This window comes from Typopeltis vanoorti, chromosome 26 (assembly GCF_054136105.1).
Source record: "Typopeltis vanoorti isolate ZY-2024b chromosome 26, IOZ_Tvanoo_1.0, whole genome shotgun sequence".
Classification (NCBI taxonomy): Eukaryota; Metazoa; Arthropoda; class Arachnida; order Uropygi; family Thelyphonidae; genus Typopeltis; species Typopeltis vanoorti.
In genome coordinates, this window is record NC_143574.1 from 26,116,328 (window position 1) to 26,134,764 (window position 18,437).

Below are 18,437 nucleotides of genomic sequence, written 5' to 3' on the forward strand. Positions count from 1 at the left end.
GGGCCAGATGTTGATAGTGCATGGAAAGCGGTTAGAAATTGTTTGCATGAAGCAATGGCTGACTGTATACCTAGAGTCCGAATAATAAATCAGGTAGGGGTTAAATGGATGAATAACACTAGTAAGCTTGAGCTGCAAAAAAAGAAACAACTATGGAGGGAATTTAAGAAGAAAGGTGACCGACAGGCACACGAACGGTATAAAGCACAAGCCAGATGGGTAACGAGTGTGGTAAGAAAAGCAAAAAAGGATTACGAAAAAACATTAGCCATGCAGGCTAAAGAGAATTCCAAACAGTTTTTTCGATTTGCTGCAAGTAAAAGAAAAAATGTATATGGCAGAATGATTTTAAAGAATGCCGATGGTAGGGAGGTAACCGAATCAGTTGATATAGTTGAATTACTGAGCGAGCACGTTGCAAGAATATATCATCCAGGTGGTGACATTGAAGGAATGAATGAACCAATAGATTATACGGGAATTGAGGTGAACAAAATGGAGGTGAATACTCTATTACAAAACCTCAATGTCAATACATCTGTGGGATTGGATGGTATACCACCTTGAGTCTTACGTGAAGTGGGTAAAGAATTGTCAGTGCCCTTGATTATTTTGTTTAATTTGAGTCTAGGGTCTGGGTTAGTCCCGAGGGGAAAATAGTTCCACTGCATAAAGGAGGTTCCAAGACTGCTGTTATAAATTACCGACCGATTAGCATATCAGGAAACTTTGTCAAGGTTTTGAAGAAAGTAGTCAAGAGAAAAATACACGAATGGATAGATGAAAATGGGATACTGTATGGGGGACGAGATGGTTTTGTGAAGGGTAGATCATGCCTCCAGTAACTTGCTCACGTTTTATAACATAGTGATGGCTGAACTGGATAAGGCTAATGGATTTACAGTGATATTGCTGGACTTTGCTAAAGCCTTTGACAGGATATTCTAATCAGTAAACTGCGCATTGGGGATGGATATATGGTTGGTGAGATGGATAGGAGGTTGGTTTATGAAGAGATATCAGAGAGTGGTTTATTCAGGAGTACAGCCCAAAAGACGGCTTGTGACTAGTGGTGTGCCACAGGGTTCTTGGGCCACTACTTTCCAATTTGTTCATTAACGATATAGGAAAGGATCTGAGAGGATGTGTTCCCTTGTTTGCTGATGATGCAAAATTGGAGGACTGGGTTAAAGAGAATGGATGTCGATTTAATGTGGCAAAGTGTAAGGTTATGCATTTTGGGGTGAAAAGATTAGCAGCACTATATCACATTGGTGGAACCATACTCCAGGAGATTAATGAGGCCAGGGATTTGGGAGTGTTGGTGGATAGGCTGTTGAAGTTTAGGGGACACATCGCAAAAGTGGCTAAATCAGCTCATCAAATCACTTGGTTGTTGAAAAATACTTTAACAAGCAGAGACAAACAACTTATTCTTCCTCTGTATCGAGCCTTGGTAAGACCTCATCTCGACTACTGTGCCCAGATTTGGTCACCTAGGTTTCTTCTTGATGGGGAGTAGGTGGAGAGGATCCAGAGGCGAGTGACCAAGATGATAACAGGTCTATGGAATGAACCTTATGAGAACAGGTTGAAGATTTGTGGGGTGCAAAAATTGGTTGATAGGCGGAAAAGGGATGATATGATTGAGACATTCAAATTACTGAAGGGTTTCTATAAGATTAATCCGGAAGATATTTTTGAGAATAGGACTGGTGGTGGGAGGACTAATGGCCATACATGGAAGCTGGGCAAGAATGTAGTTAGCAAGGGAGTTAGAGCTAGGTTTTTCTTGGAGAGTGGTGAATGAGTGGAATAAGCTGCCAGAGTCTGTTGTGGGTGCTATGACTGTGAATGAATTCAAGGCGAGGTATGATAGATACGGTGTGACTGTCGAATAGTTGTTCTTGACATGATGTTTGGGCCTCCCTCGATGAGTCTGTCGACTCCTTGGAGTTGCCCGAAATAATAATAATAATAATAATCTCCTAGAGGACATGTATGATAAATAAGCCTTTGGCTCTCTATTTCAGTAATATATGATGGTTTATTTATTTTTAGTTACAATCTCAAAATTATTGAACAAAGAATAAAAAACTAAACCATACTGACATCGAATGTCGCTGTATCTCTGAGCTACAATTTACTGTCAAATATCACAAACCTTTACATAACATATGTTAAACCAAACTGACAGTAAAAAACATTGGGGAATATCATTCGTAACATATGAATGCACAGCTACGCATGACCTCCATGCTATACAATGAATTGTGTAAGAATATTTATATTAAACATTTTGCATGTATCTGTCCAATCAGCTGTGTGCTCCGCAAGGTTAAAGGCGCGTTAATCAAAACGTTGTTGCGTATATCAAGGGATTGCTGCAATTAATTTCGCCGCGTTAAGCAAGGGATACCCGTTTTTGCCTTATCTTGGTTTAGTACTGCTATTAGCTTTTTTTTTTTTGTTTTTTTGACATCATTATGTGAATAAAGTGTGCTGTATTGATGAAAATAATGTTATTTTTCTTTTTTTTTCCGGTACTTTATTCAATTTATAGTTTCTCGATATAATGTCATTTTTGATTCAACATAAGGAGTGTGGAAATGATGAACGATTTTAAAGTTTCGTTAGGTCATGCGTTTAAAAATGCTTGAAGAACTGCTTCGAAACGACATTATATTTAAAAATGTCAATATCGTTGCACCATCTTCTGAAGAATATTGGAATCTCATGTTTTTAATTGCACACTAGAACTTGGCGGAAAGAAATAAAACAAATCAAGTTTCATTTAACTTTCACAAGGCATCGGGAACATTATGGGACCTAGAAATAACAGCAAACATCTGTTGATTATTTGTCCCATTAAAAATAAAATTCTATTATAAAAAAAAGTGTTGGACTTTATGATTTGATTAACTGACTATGAGAGTACAGTTATTGTGTAAATAAATAAATAAATTGATATAATGTAAAGAAAGTGATATTATTATACTAGACGTTTAAATCTTTTTTTAAACCTAAAAATAAGTAGCTTAGAGATTGAGAAATAATATATATATATATATATATATATATATATATATATATATAAATTTATATGAAATATGGATGCTTTTCTGTTGTATGAATAACATCCATACTTTGCATATGAAAAGTTACTTTTTTTTAATTTTTTTCTTTAGAGATGGCAAGCCTCTGTGCAGGTGTAGCTGTATTTGTGTTTCTCCAAGAATGGATCAAATTCTTTAGAGTAAAGTTGGTTGAACTGTTTAACAGGAAAATGAAAAGAAACAAGAGTTTAAGAAAATCATCCAATGAAAAATGCCAACGGTAATTACCCATTACTAAGTCAGTATTAAATAATAATCTAAACTATCTTTATTCGAGTATGTACAAACCTTTGTTTCTCTTCTGGCCTGTGCTAAGAGGATGACAAGCATTCTAATCCTAACGTACAAATCAGGTGTTAACTTGCATCTGAATTTATATAACATTAGTTTGAGCCACTTCTCAGTTTTACAATAAAAATGAGTAAGTGTTAGTGTGATGTGGACATTTGTTGATTTGGTTAATTAATCAATGTTCATATGGTGTACTAACTGTTTGTTGTGTGCTGATCTGTTGAGTCTTAAACTGTTTTGTAATTTTCCCTTAAAATGCAACTTCCTACCAGTTTCTACATTATACCTGACTTTCAATATTACGACTCACCACATCAGAAGTCTTCATATTCCATTAGCAATATGATCTCTTAGTGCTTTGTATGACACTGCTTCTGGAAATGGACACACATGGAAATTAATATTGTTATGCATTTTTTGCTCTTCATCTTATAGTTGAAGAGATACATTCGATTTCAGTACCTTTTGCATAGCTGATGCCTAGAATATGGTAGAGATCTTCACGATTTGTTGTCTTTTAGACACTATTAAGATATTTTATTATTAAGACATTATAAGACGTTAATAACTTATGATTGTTTCTTAAGTTATTATTATTCAGGCCTCCATGAAGTCAAAAGACTCATCGCGGGAGGTCCCAGGAAACACAAAATCCATCATACCACTCCTTAAACTCATTGACCATTCTTGCTCTCACCACTCCATCAGGCAATACATTCCATGGTTCAACCACCCTTCATGCAAAGAAACCACTCCTCACCCTCTTGCTCACAGTTTCCTTTCGTAACTTCCAGGGATGGCCTCTTGTCATCACTCCTTCCCGCTGTTCAACCAAGCAAAAGAACTCCCCCGTGTCAACCCCGTAACCACTTCTCAACAGTTTAAAAGTCTCAATCATATCACCTCTCTTTCTTCTATCCACCAAACTCTGCAGTCTACATTCCCTCAGCCGATCCTCATAACTATAATTGTACAGTCCTGAAACCATCTTTGTTATCTGCCTTGTACCCTTTCCACAGTTAATTTATCCCCTTCAAATCCTGGGGACCAAATCTGAGAACAATAGTCCAAGTGTGGTCTGATCAGGGTCTTATACAACAGAATGATAACTGTTTTATCTCGGCAGGTCAGTGTCCTTCTCATTATTGCAGCAATGCTCTGTGTTACCTTTGCCACCTTTGCAATATGTCCTCTAAATGCAGGTTTCTATCAATCAACCCCAGATCTCTTGTCTCCTACTTCCTCCAGTATAACTCCTCCCATAGAGTATGCAGTGTCCCTTCGATGTGACAATATTTTGTCAAATAAAGAAGAAAGAATGGAGGGAGTGTACTGTCATTCATCAACAAAGCTGTTGATAAGTAGCAAAATATGAGGAGAGGAAGCCATCTACTGTGACATATGGTGAACAATCAGAAAGGAAGCTAGCAACACAATTGCAAAGGTTAGAAGGTAGACAATGAGATGATAGTTTGGTGAGCAAGTCTCTGTTCCAGATCTGATTAAACGTCAAGTGCAACCATGAGTTTCTTATTTACCTCCTAATGGTAAATAAATTGGCTTTTAATAACCATCTTAATTTTTAAGAGAATTGGAGTGAAAGCAATGAGACGACTATTTGATGGTCAACTTTTATTGTCCTTTTTTTTGGAATGGGGCTGAATGTAGGTCTATTGGGTAGATGCAGGATGGTAGGAAAGATGATATAAGATGGATGTTACAATACACCAGTATCAAAGCAAAGCAAAGTCTTACTACAGTAACATTACAAACATATTTTCATATGTTAAGGATATATTTTTAAAAAGTTATGTAATAATCAAAAGTGCTAGCATCATTTAATTTTTTACTTTAAATGAAAGTAAGTAGCTTCATGAACTGGATTATTTTGTGGCATATACAGATTCTCTGTTAATCAGTATATGGATTTGGGAAAAGCCTTTATTTATGTATTGAGTCATAAAGATTTGAAATAGGGAAAGGGTTACATAGCAAAACTGAAGTGAAACTAAATACCTTTTATCAGGGATTCAGTGGTATACCTTGTTCCTGACATTATCTTTCTTTTCATTTTTAAAGGCAAAATTCTTGATTCATTGTCCTTCTGTTCTTATGTTCTTCCTGGAAGTTACGAAAGGAAACTGTGAGCAAGAGGGTAAGGAGTGGTTTCTTTGTGTGGAGGGTGGTTGAGCCGTGGAATGCATTGCCTGATGGAGTGGTGGGAACGAGAACGGTCAGTGAGTTTAAAGAGTGGTATGATAAACTTTGTGTTTCTCAGGGGGGGGGGGGACCTCCTCTCGATGAGTCTTGACAGACTTTATGTCTTAGGAAGGACCTCCCTCAATGAGTCTTTTGACTCCTTGGAGGCCTGAATAATAATAATAATAATAATAATTTAAATTATTTCAGGACTCTCTTTGGGTGGATTTTATTTTGTTTTAGCATTATTGATCCTTCCAAAATGTATCAAACCACCATTCCAATTTCTGTTTCAATTGGACCGCTTACAGGGGCACAAAATGAAAAACATGTCAAAATTATATATTGAAATAACTTCGTTCTGACCAGATGGAATTTAATAAAATTTGCGATTTCTTATAATGTCCATATAGTTTAATTTTGGTTTCAATGGGATCATGTTACTGGCAAGATTTGGAAAAACAACTCAAACTGATATTAATTAATTACTTGCTGGTTGGAAATTTGTAGTTTAAAGTTTATCAAAATTTCATGAATTGTTTTCAGACCATTTGTAGTGGAAAAATTAGGCATAACCAAATTATGTCTGTATGGTGCATAAGCCAAAAATGGGTGTTGTGTTTAGAAAAGTACAACCATTCAATTAAAGTTCTTTGAATAACATCAATATTTCTTCCTGCTAGTTTTAGAATCAAATTAGTTTTAAGTGCAATTAAGAGGACATTTCTAAAGCAATACATTTCTTATTTCAAAACTTTATTTATCAATCAGTAATTCATGTTAACAATCCCTCTTTCCCAAAAAATGAGGCTTGCAATATTGGTAGTTGTATTATTTATGCACCTGTGGAAAACAACACACAGTTGTTATAATGAAATAGTTTGTTCTTTATATGCAAAAAATGTTGTATTTAGAATTATTACCTTGACTGTGCATAGCAATGGGCTTCTCATTACATCTGATCCCTTGCTGTATTTTTAGGTATTGTAGTATAGTTAATGTTTGAGAACCTCTTGTATATAATAATTATAATTATTATCAGGGCCATCACCAGATTAGATCGCTCCCTGAGGCAAAGAATTAAATATTGCCCCTGATGGATTATAAGACAAAAATATAAGAAAATCTCCAATTGCTATTTTGTTTTTATTACAAGAGAAACATCAATGCAAAACGATTACATAATAATATTAATTAAATGTTTGCTCTACTGGGATATCGCACAATAAAACTGTTTATAAGCTCTTCTAAATTTAAATTATAAGCTATGTCCGCCTCTATCATATAGTTGCTAGACCAACCAATCTTTCTTGGGTCATTGCTGTTCGCAAATAATTTTCAATCAGTTTAATCTTGGAAAAACATCTTTCTGCACTTGCTACACAAACAGGAATTGTTAGTATAGCAATACCGCCTACCTCAGTATGGTTGAACGAGCGCCCTTATTAAACCACACCATGAGGCAGGCTGCCTCTATGCTACACCCTGTTGATGGTACTGATTATTATTATTATTTCAGCCTTCCACCAAAGAACTAATTCTATTAAGGGTGGCGACAGCCCAAACATGCAATTTAATTTCCTAAATTCCCAATCTTGAATAGAATGATATACTGTTTTTTCTCACATAATATCCCCCTTGCTTTCATTGTTATCCCTTTATTTATTTTCTTTTTAACAACAACAAAACCTCCAACCTCCATTTGGTGAAAGTGATCATGAAGTGTAGCCACACTTCATGAAACCACAACCCCTTCCTGGGTTGTGGTTTCATGTGGAAGGGGTTGTGACTACCATATGCAGACTTATGTCAGGAAAATATATATGTGGAATTATAAGGCTGGTGATTATGACAAGCTTAGGAGACAGCTTGGAACTATAACGTGGAATGAGGAGTTGAGCAGTAAGGAAATAAATGCTGCATGGGAACTGACAAAAAAAGACATAACAGCATCAATGTGTGAATGTATTCTGAAGGCCAAAAGGCTGAATAGGTAGGTGTAAAATGGATGAATGTGGAGCTTAAGCATGAAATCTGGAAAAAGAAGGTACTTTGGAGGAAGTACAAGATGAATAATGATAATAATCAGTTACATGAAGAGTATAAAGAACAAGCCAAGAGAGCGACTCAGTAAGGAAAACAAAAGTGTGGTATGAGCAGAAATGGCAAACCAGATGAAGAAAAACCCTAGAGGGTTTTTTAGATATGTGGCAAATAGAAGGAAGAATGGTTATGGTAAGATGATGTTAATGGATGAAAGTGGTAGAATGGTAACTGCTGCAGAAAACATTGTTGAGGTATTCAGTGATCAAATGACAAGGGTGTTTCATCCTGATCAGGGTGGAATCATGAGGAACTTAAGTGTAGCGGATATCTTAATTGTGAAGGAGCAGGAGGTATTTGAGGAAATAAACAAACTTCATGTCAATAAGGTGATAGGATTTGATGACATACCAGCATGCATCTAAGGGGAATGTTCTTCCAGGGAATTAGCATTGGGATGCCTGTTTAATAAGAGTCTTGTAACAGCGCAGGTACCCAAGGGAGTGGAAGGAGGGTAAAATTGTTCGACTGCATAAAGGTCGTGATAAGGCTGTAGCTTCAAATTATAGACAATCTGTATATCTGGAGTTGTGGTGAAGGTACTGGAGAGATTGGTGAGAAGTAGGATACAGAAATGGGTTGATAACAACAGTATTCTCTGTGGTTATCAGCATGGGTTTGTTAAGGGGAGATAATGTTTCACTAACTTACTTGTGTACTATAACAAGGTGACAAATACCTTGGACAGAGGAGATACATATACAGTGGTGTACTTAGATGGAAAAGCTTCTGATAGATTGCAACACGACAAGCTGGTAAATAAATTGAAACAGATGGGATTGGATAACAAACTTCTGAGTTGGATCAGTGACTGGCTGTCAGATAGCTATCAGAAAGTTGTATATGGGAGTGCAGTATCCCAAAAGAGGAAAGTCACTAGTGGTGTACCACAAAGGTCAGTTTTGGGACCAAATAAAAAAAAATCAGCTAATGCCATTATATGCCCGTATAGGGAGTAGGCAAGGCCGTTTAGCCCTATCTAACTTTTGGAGACTGAATGGGCAGTTCAATCTCCACTGGCAGCCAATCAGAGATCGCTGGCCCAAGGCTATCACTAATTAAGCAGCATGCAGTGAAGAGAGATGGCTCAACAAGTGCTGCCATCTTGTGATCCCTAATCCTAACACAATATATTTAATGTCTGAAATAATGTAGGTTTTATGGTCGATTTTGTTGAGTTTACTGGATGAAAAACCTGAGTTTCTGGGAGAAAAAACCCGCTTCCCCATGCCAGAGATCGACTAACTCGGGAACTGGTCGAAAAAAGGCTTTTTTATGGTCGATTTTGTTGAGTTTACTGGATGAAAAACCTGAGTTTCTGGGAGAAAAAACCGGCTTCCCCATGCCAGAGATCGACTAACTCGGGAACTGGTCGAAAAAAGGCTTAGGAAAATTTCCTCTAGTTGACGACTAGAGGAAATTTTCCTAAGCCTTCTGATACCCTGAAACAAAGTCTTCTTCGTGCGGTCAAGCGCCATGGTATGCAAACGCCATATCCACTGAGCTACACAGGCTGTTTTGGGACCATTGTTGTTCAATTTGCATGTTAGATATTGGGATGGGTTTAACTAGTGATATGCAGCTGTTTGTAGATGATGCCAAACTGGGGAGAGCAACGCAGTCAAGCAGATATTATGACCATACAAGAGGACATGAATAGATTGCATGAATGGTGGGCAGGTAAGTATAACTGTAAGTTCAATGTTGCAAAGTATACACTTGGTGGGGAGACTTTAAAGGAATTAGAGGAGAGGAGTGATGGTGGACAAGGACCTGAAATTCATGGGCCACATTGCACAAGTTGTGAAGACATCACATCAGATAATGGCAATGATGCGGAGGACTGTAGAAATAGAGAGGTTATGATGCCATTGTATAAGGCCTTGATCAGACCTCATATTGATTATTGTGCACAGATTGGTCACTGGGTTTTCATGGTGATGAAGATATGTTGGAAAGGGTCCAGCGAAGATTTACAAAGGAGATCAGTGGTGTTTAGAATGTGAAGTATGAAGACAGATTGAGAGAATGTATGTTGCAAAGCCTTGTGAATAGGAGGAATATGATTGAAACATAAGCTTGTCATGGGTTGCTATCAAGTTGACATGGAAAAGATTTTTCACAGAATGAGAAGGGGGGGTAGAACAAGAGACCATCACTAGAAACTGTATAAAGAGAGTAAGCAGAGGAGTGAGGAGAAGGTTCTGTGCATGGAGAGTGGTTGGTGAGCGGAATGTATTGCTTGAGTGTGTTGTAGAGAACGTAGACACATTGAATCAGTTTAAAGCACAGCTGGATGAGCATTGTGTGCAGTAGTGTGTACCTCCCACAATGAATCCATGGAGGTCATATGGTAATAAATATCGACATGCCCAACATTATTAGAAAATTTGGTGATAATATGTATTTAGCAATCATTGTATTTCTTGAATCCAGATCAAGAATATATCATAAAATAATTTGTATTCTTATTGATCAATAATAAAACATTAACAATAGTAATGGCTGGCTAACAACTACTGTCAATTGTTAGCACTTATTATAAAACCATAAAGTAAAATAAATTAACAAAAATATTTTAGCATTAGATTTGGATTCTTAGTGCAATTTATATTTGCTTTTTTTTTCCCCTTTCTTTTAGGCTACAGTTGCATTTACTCCAGACTATGCTTCATATGGTAGAATTGACAGTGAGCTATATAGTGATGTTGGTGGTTATGAGTTTCAATATGTGGCTCTTCTTGACTGTAGTGATAGCAGCAAGCATCAGCTATCTGGTGGAAGCAATATTATTCCAAAAACCTCTAGCTGTTCCACTGGAAATACCAATTTCTGGAGATACATGACCAGCACATTTATGATTTCCCTCCTTTGCACAGACCATCATATATATTTATATCCTTAAATGTATTGCTTAAAAGGATCAAGTTTTGTATTTATAATAAATACTGTTATATTTTTATGGATTGTATATAAAACAGGGTTAATCAAACTATGTGGAACTTTTCTCTCTCTTTTTTTATTTTTTTTTTGAATGGAAATTAAAGTACATTCAAATTATTCTGAGTTATTTCTTTCAAAATATTATTCTCCTAACTCAGTGATCCCTTCATTGTATCTCTTTTGAACTTGTTTGGGAATGACCTACATCTGTCTTATTTTCAGGTATCTGTGACATCATGAAATAGTAGTGTCTAGTGGCTTTCTTTTGTGGTGCTCTTCAGCCTGGAGATGAAGCAGGGGAGAGCAAATATGCTAAAGTGGGAATGATGAGAAATACTGTGCTTGAGTAAAAATTTCTGGACACTCAGGACAGATACATGCCGGTCTGGTTGGCCGAGTGGTTAGCATATCCGCTCTCCAGCCAAAAGGCTGCGGGTTCGAATCCTGCCGTGGGCATGGATGTTTGTGATTGTCTGTGAAAGTACTAGTGGTGGTGGTCGGCTGTAGATGGCATTGGTGTGGATGATGAAGGTAGTTGGTTGAGACAGAGAGTTGTAGAGCAAATCCCCTTCCTCGATGAGTCTTTGAACTCCCTGGAAGTGTTACATAATAATAATACATAGTCATGATGCAGAAGCCAAGTAAGCAAAAACCATTTTTGAGAAGTTGCATATGAAAGGAAATGAAAATTGGTTGTGTAGACAGTCTGATCCATTGTGTGTTCTTGGGAAAAAAAAATTCCTCTTGCACTAGACCCTCTACATTAAATGTGATCAGCATTGCCTTGACATATGACAACCCAATGTTGTTCTTTCCAGATGCATGGTGTATCATTTCATACATTTCTGTCACTGTCTTACCAATTTTGTAGCAGAGCTTGATGCACAGGGGAGAGCAAATATGCTAAAGTGGGAATGATGAGAATACTGTGCTTGAGTACAGACTTTGATTCTGCAACTCATCATGTTAAAATGTGATAGAAAGAAAAAAAAAATGTATATATAGATACTATTATATGTGGATATTATATATAGATAGTACTAAGTTTCCTATGAAATAAGCTGTCTCATATATTTTTGATTTTGTTCTTGTAGTTGCAATTTATCCATCTTCATTTATAAATTAAGAGGAATTTATAAACTGTTGGTTATTAATCAGCAAAAATATTATTTAAGAATGCGAAGCTTCAGCACAGAATGAATTAATAGAATCTTTCTCGCTCTTACGCTCAGACATAGATGGGCATTAAAAGAGAGAACTGCAAGAAAATGTAGTATAGTGCTGTGGATTATTAAAAGGAGCATTATAGCAAAAAAAAAAAAAAAAAGAACAGAAAAAAAACCATTGAAATGCTTCTTACTTGCAGTCAATTGTAATGAAACCAAATTTGGGACGGACTAAGACAGTGAGAGGAAGGATTAAGATTACATAAAGAGAAATGTCTTCAGAGGTGGTAGAAAAAGTCTAGGAAATTATATTTATGAAGTACACAGTAAGAATTATAATTCTTTGTAGTGAAAGGGGAAATCTAGACAAGCAGATATTTTTATAACATAATCATAGTTTAACTGTGTACAAGTTGTTCTCTTAAACTAATAAAAGATTACTTATAGAACGAGAATTAAAACAGATTATATTTTCTCTATGAAGAAACATTATTGGAGTGTTGCATGATGAGGTATACTATTCAAGGCAGTTACTCGATGTTCAGTACAAGCAAGAAATTTTTTTTTTAATGTTTAGCACAAACATATAATGTCCAGAAATCGATCTTCTTGATTTATAAATATCTCATTTGCTTTCCTAATGTAGTTTTCAATCCATTTGAAATGGTAAGGAATCCAAGTGTACACACCAGGGAATCCTGGTTCAGCGCACTTGAAGCCAAAGGACACGATGCCAATTACTATCCAGGAATCTTCGCGATTAATCATTAAAGGACCTCCTGAATCTCCCTAGAAAATAAATTACTCAGAATCAATTTTAAATATTTTGAGTTCATTATAAAAGTAACAATGTAGATTGCAATCTTATATTATGCTAATGTCTTCTGATATGTCAGTAGTTCAATAATAATATCTTTTTAGTGTGTACTATATTCGTTAGTGTTGTTCTTTGTGTTCATTTTTTTTCTAAAAATTATGCAAGATGATTTTTAAATTTAAAAAGAATCTATAAGAAATGATTTAAAAATCTTTCAATAACACTCTCTCCTTCCTACAATATATTTTTATAGAAAAAAAGATATAAAATATATAAAAATGTATAAATAAAATATCTCTTGGCAAATAAATGTTTAGTTTTATCTAGTTTAATAGTTTTGCCAATAAATTGCAGTGTTGAACAAGGGGGTCATAGCAGAAAATGACTATTATTGGTAGGAAATTAGAAGAATCAAGTATAAAGCTGCAAGTGTTGTCAGAAAGTAGTTTATGGTATGTCAATTACTACTTGATATGTTATGTTTTGATTTCACACAGGAGGTGTTAGTGTGCTACTTTTGTAATATGAAGCATTAATATATATGATTAATGCCTGTTTAATTATGTAATAATTATTCATAAATCATTTCATGTTTTATATATTGTGATAATCATTATAATTGTAAATATATTCTACTACTAAATAAAGTATTAGAGGAGAGAACGCTACTAAATACTTTCATAGTGAAGAATTTATCGAGGTCATCATCAGGAAAACATACATGTGCATAGGACATAAGCTACGTGACATACACAGAAGTAAGATAAATTTAAATGCTTTGTTAATCATTTACCCTTGTCTGACCGCTGGTGAAAAATAATAATAATAAATAAAATATATACAAATATATAAAGTAATACAAAATAAAATAAGTTTTTTTGTACATATCAATATAATAATATACAGATGATAGAAAAAATAAAATAAAAAAATCTAAATAAATAAAAAATAAAGTATTATAGCATAACTAGATTAAACACATCTCTACAGCACTCTTATTATTATTATTATTACCCTAAGATCTCATGGAGTCAAAGACTCATCTGGGAGGTCCTTTTATCACACACATCTCATCATACCATGTCTTAAACACACTCAAACTCCTTGCAAATACCACATTCTCAGGCAAGGCATTACAATCATTCACAACTCTGCACGAAAAAAACCTGCCTCTCACTCCCCTACTCACACCCTCTTTATACAGTTTCCAGGGATGACCTCTGGTTCTCTCCTGATCTCCCACTATTCTCTGTAGAACTTCTGCAGCATTGATCCTATAACAACTCTTTACCAACTTGTAGATCTCTATCATATCTCCCCTCTTCCTCCTGTCCACCAGACTCTGCAAATTACATCTTCTCAATCTTTCCTCATATTCGACATTCCAGAGGTCAGAAACTACCTTAGTCAGTCACCTTTGGACCCTTTCCAACATCTCTTCATCCTTCTGAAAACCTGGTGACCAAATCTGGGCACAATAGTCCATGTGTGGCCTAATCAAAGCCTTATACAATGGAACAAGAATCTCCCTACTTCTACACGTCAGTATCCTCTGCATCATTCCTAGAAGCCTTTGTGTTGTCTTCACAATTTTGGCTATGTGTCCCCTAAATTTTAGATCCTTAACTATCACCCCCCCAGATATCTTATTTCCTCTACTTCCAACAATATATTCTCACCAAGCATAAATTCTGCATCCCATCTTTGTTTTCCAAATTTTAAACACTTACATTTTGCAACATTGAATTCACATCTCCATTTCCGTACGCAATCACTCAATCTATTCAAGTCTTCCTGTAGGGCCACAATATCTTCACTACTCTTTATGGTTCGTCCCAACTTTGCATTATCTGCAAACAACTGAATATCTCCATCCAAATCTTTGCCAATATCATTAATATACAAGTTAAACAGTAATAGCCCTAAAACACACCCCTGAGGCACTCCACTAGTGACTTTCCTTTTCCTGGATATTGCACCCCCATACACAACTTGTTGATACCTATCAGATAGCCAGTCTCCAATCCAATGTACTAATCTAATATCCAACCCCATTTGCTCTAGTTTGACTGTCAACTTATCATGAGATACTCTATCAAAAGCCTTTGTGAAATCCAAGTATATTACTGTGTATCCTTCTCCTCTGTCCAAGGAAGCAGTTACTTTATTGTAATAAGTAGATTACTAAAACATGACCTCCCTTTAGCAAATCCATGCTGTCCATCAAAGATAATACCATTATTGTCAACCCAACTCTGGATCCTAGTTCTCACAAGCTTCTCCAACAACTTAACCACAACACCTGACACACAGATAGGCCTATAGTTTTATGCTTGAGTTCGATCACCTCCTTTATGAAGTGGCACAATCTTGCCCTCCTTAGGAACTTGACCAAGTGCAAGACTTGTTATATTAAGGTTTTCGTGTGTTGGGGTTCTGCCATCATGTTCTGGATACTATATAGGTTGCAGATGGGTCCTTTATATTCTTGGAATTACTAATCCATCATTTTTGTTTGAGATTTGGATGATGTTTCAACATCTCAAAAGCTTCTTGAACTTTCTTTCAAACCACGTTTTTGAAATGCACCAAGTCCCTACACCATACCAAAACCTAGTTTGAAAGAAAGTTCAAGGAAGCTTGTGAGATGCTGAAATATCATCCGAATCGCAACATGAATGATGGATTAGTAATTCCAAGAATATAAAGGACCCATCTGCAACATATATGGCATCCAGAACATGATGGCAGAACCCTAACACAAGAAAACTTTAATATAAGAGGGCTGTAGAGATGTGTTTAACGTAATTCCACTATAAAACTTTATTTTTATTTATTTAGAGATTTTTTATTTTTTTTCTATCATCTGTGTATTATACTGATATGCATAAAAAATAATTTATTAATTACTTTATATATTTTTATATATATATATGTATATTTATTTTTATTATTTTTTTTTTCACAAGAGGTCAGGCTAGGTCAAATGATTAACAAAGCACTTAGATTTATTTAACTTTTGTTAAATAAATAAGCACAAGACACATGTAGCTTGTGTCTTGTGCTTATGTTTTCCTGATGATGACTTCAATATAGAGGTTGAATGTCGAATGTTATTTTCTTAATTATAAGTAAAGTAATTACTCCAACACATGTATTTTTGTCTCCATAAATTCTTCACTATAAATGCTGACCATATCACCTTAAATTAAAGAATCTACTAAATACCTTTTTTTCTGGTTTTTAATAGTGTTTATGGATCTCATATGCCATCAAAAATTTAAGGTGAAAATAGAGATTTGTTACTTTGAGATGGCAAAGCTCCCTTTCTTATAGTGATGACTGTAACTTGTCTGTGCAGTTTGATATTAAAGTGCAGTATTGTTACAGTTATGTGGAAACATGTCTATTAAAAATCAAAGAAATTTGAGAATTGTCTTAATTCAGTTTTATAGATGTAAAATATGGATTGATGGTTGTTGTTTCTCCATAGTATAGCAGTGAGGAAATGCTTTAGTAACAACATTGCAGTTATTTGATTATAAGTTGCCTCTTTTCAGGGTAACATAGATCTGTCTCTACTGGAGTTATAAATACGCATTTTGCTGTATGCTTCCATATCAAGACTGATGATCATGTTTATTACATGTATAACAAACTGGATTAGATATTCTTTAAATGATTTCATGTGTGGTGGACTTTCCGTGATGCATTTAAACTGAAGTGGTCTAAGTTATTGTATCTGAAAAGTTCTCAGCCTCAACCATAGATGGCAACATTATTGGCAAGGTTTTTTTTCCCTAAGTTGGTACACCTGTCATAAGCATCCATGTGAAATTGCAAGTCATTCTATCAAGTAGTTTGCTTTTATACAGCTGTCTGAAGAAAGTGTTGTATGTCCCTTGAAATGGATAAAATTGAGTATCGTGCAGTTATAAAATTCTTTGTAAAAGAAGGTTTAATGCAGAGGCATAGCTAGAGGGGGGGGGAGTCCACCCCAGACACTTTGAACGTTTTCGAACTTTTGCAGTTAATTCTAAAATACAGTCTCGAGAACTCATTTCCAAGTATTGTAATACTACTGCGAATTTTCCTCACAATTGCTGTAAGTGTTGCTAGTTGTTAGAGGTGTTTTTCTAAATAAAATTGATTAAGAATTACCTACATTACTATGAAATAGACTTCTCCAATGTCATCGATGATTTTGCTAACAGAAAAGCAAGAAAAAGAACATTTTAGAATGTTGAAATTAAAGTTTTACTTCAAAAATAAACAGTGTTTTAATTTATTTCCCTATACGTCGTTTTGACTTTTTGTAGTATTTTTGGTGTGAGGGGCGGCAAAAGCTCTAGCTACACCACTGCATAATCCCACCAATAAAATATGACATTCTCATATCTAATCACGCCGAAGTGAATGAATTTACATTTACTGACATTGAACTGACATCTATTTTTCCCATGACCACAATTCTTGTCTGTCTATTGAAATCATTCTGCAAGTAGTGCATATCAGCAGCATTCCTGATTACCCTACATATCTTTGCAACATCAGCAAATAATATGTCACTTGTCAAGTCCTTTGCAATATCATTAATGTAAAAATTGAATAACAGTGGACCAAGGACTGTTCCTTGTGGTACACCACTCATTACCTTAAATTTGCAGACTCACATCCCCCATATACCACTTTTTAACATCTGTCAGTCAGCCATCCTGTTATCCACACTAGTATTCTATAACCCAAATACTTATTCTTCAATTTATGCAACAGTCTACCATGCTGTATTCTGTCAAAAGCCTTAGCAAAATCCAAAAGTATCATGGTGTATCCATTCCCCTTGTCTAGTTCAACGGTAACATTGTTATAGAATGCTAAAATTGCTAAAACACGATCTTCCCTTAGTAAACCATGTTGCTCATTGCAAAGTAGAGATTCACTGTCAACCCATTTCTGAATGCAAGCCCTAATCAATTTTTCCAAAATCTTCACCACCACTCCTGAGATACTAATTGGATGATAGTTAGACACATCAGTCTTTGCATAACCCTTGTGCAATGGAATTACCATACATTCTTTTCATCCCTGTGGAATCTTCCCTGTTCGGAGACTTATATTAAACAGCCTGGTCAAAGGAATAGCCAGTTTAGCTGAGCACTCTTTTAGCACTCGTTCTGATATCCTATCAGTCCCTATTGCTGATTCTTATTCAGTTTGTGCAACAGCTCTAATACCTTGTCCTCATACACCTGAGTTTTTTCATCCAGTGAAGAGGTAGCAGTGAGCTCAATGTCATGTACACCAGGTTGATAGCTTTTAGCAATATGGGCACTCATTAGTTGAACAACCTCGTCTGCATTTGTAACCCTGATGCCATCTGCATTTAGCGGACTTATTCTTTCATATTCATTCTTTCTTTTACTTGCAGCATATTGATATAATTCTTGTGGGTTGTCTTTAGCATGCAGAGCTGTTTTTTTTTGTACTCGGACTTTGCTTTCTGTACAACATTTGTGACTATTCTAGCGTGCTGCTTATAATTTTCATAATGGACATCATCCTTATGGTATTCCTTCCACATCATCCTTTTCTTATGAATCTCTTGCTTAATAAGATTACACATCCATTTGACTCCTATCCTATTTATTCTTTGAACTCTCAGGACACATTCTGATATCGCTTCATTTATGAATGTTTAAATGCTTCCCATGCACTGTCGATATTCTTCCCATCCAGCAACTGATCCCATTCCACTGAAGTCAGTATACTCCTCAGTTGGTCATAATTTCCTGCTTTGTAGTT

The 18,437-nt window shown here is 35.6% G+C and overlaps 2 protein-coding genes across 4 annotated transcripts in view; one reads left to right on the forward strand and one right to left on the reverse strand.

Moving 5' to 3' along the window:
- LOC150092425 (high affinity copper uptake protein 1-like) overlaps nt 1-12,115 on the forward strand; it is a 33,557-nt gene extending 21,442 nt beyond the window's left edge. Inside the window, exons 3-4 of the mRNA XM_090415143.1 lie at nt 3,189-3,336; nt 10,351-12,115. Coding sequence (XP_090271269.1) covers nt 3,189-3,336; nt 10,351-10,555 — 353 coding nt within the window. The 3' untranslated portion in view covers nt 10,556-12,115. The remainder of the gene's footprint in view (nt 1-3,188; nt 3,337-10,350) is intronic.
- A 243-nt stretch (nt 12,116-12,358) lies between these two features.
- The window catches only part of LOC150092426 (venom protease-like), a 37,762-nt gene continuing 31,683 nt past the window's right edge, over nt 12,359-18,437 (reverse strand). For all 3 annotated transcript variants that reach the window (XM_090415142.1, XM_090415141.1, XM_090415140.1), the window contains exon 7: nt 12,359-12,607. In XM_090415142.1, coding sequence (XP_090271268.1) covers nt 12,392-12,607 — 216 coding nt within the window. In that variant the 3' untranslated portion in view covers nt 12,359-12,391. The remainder of the gene's footprint in view (nt 12,608-18,437) is intronic.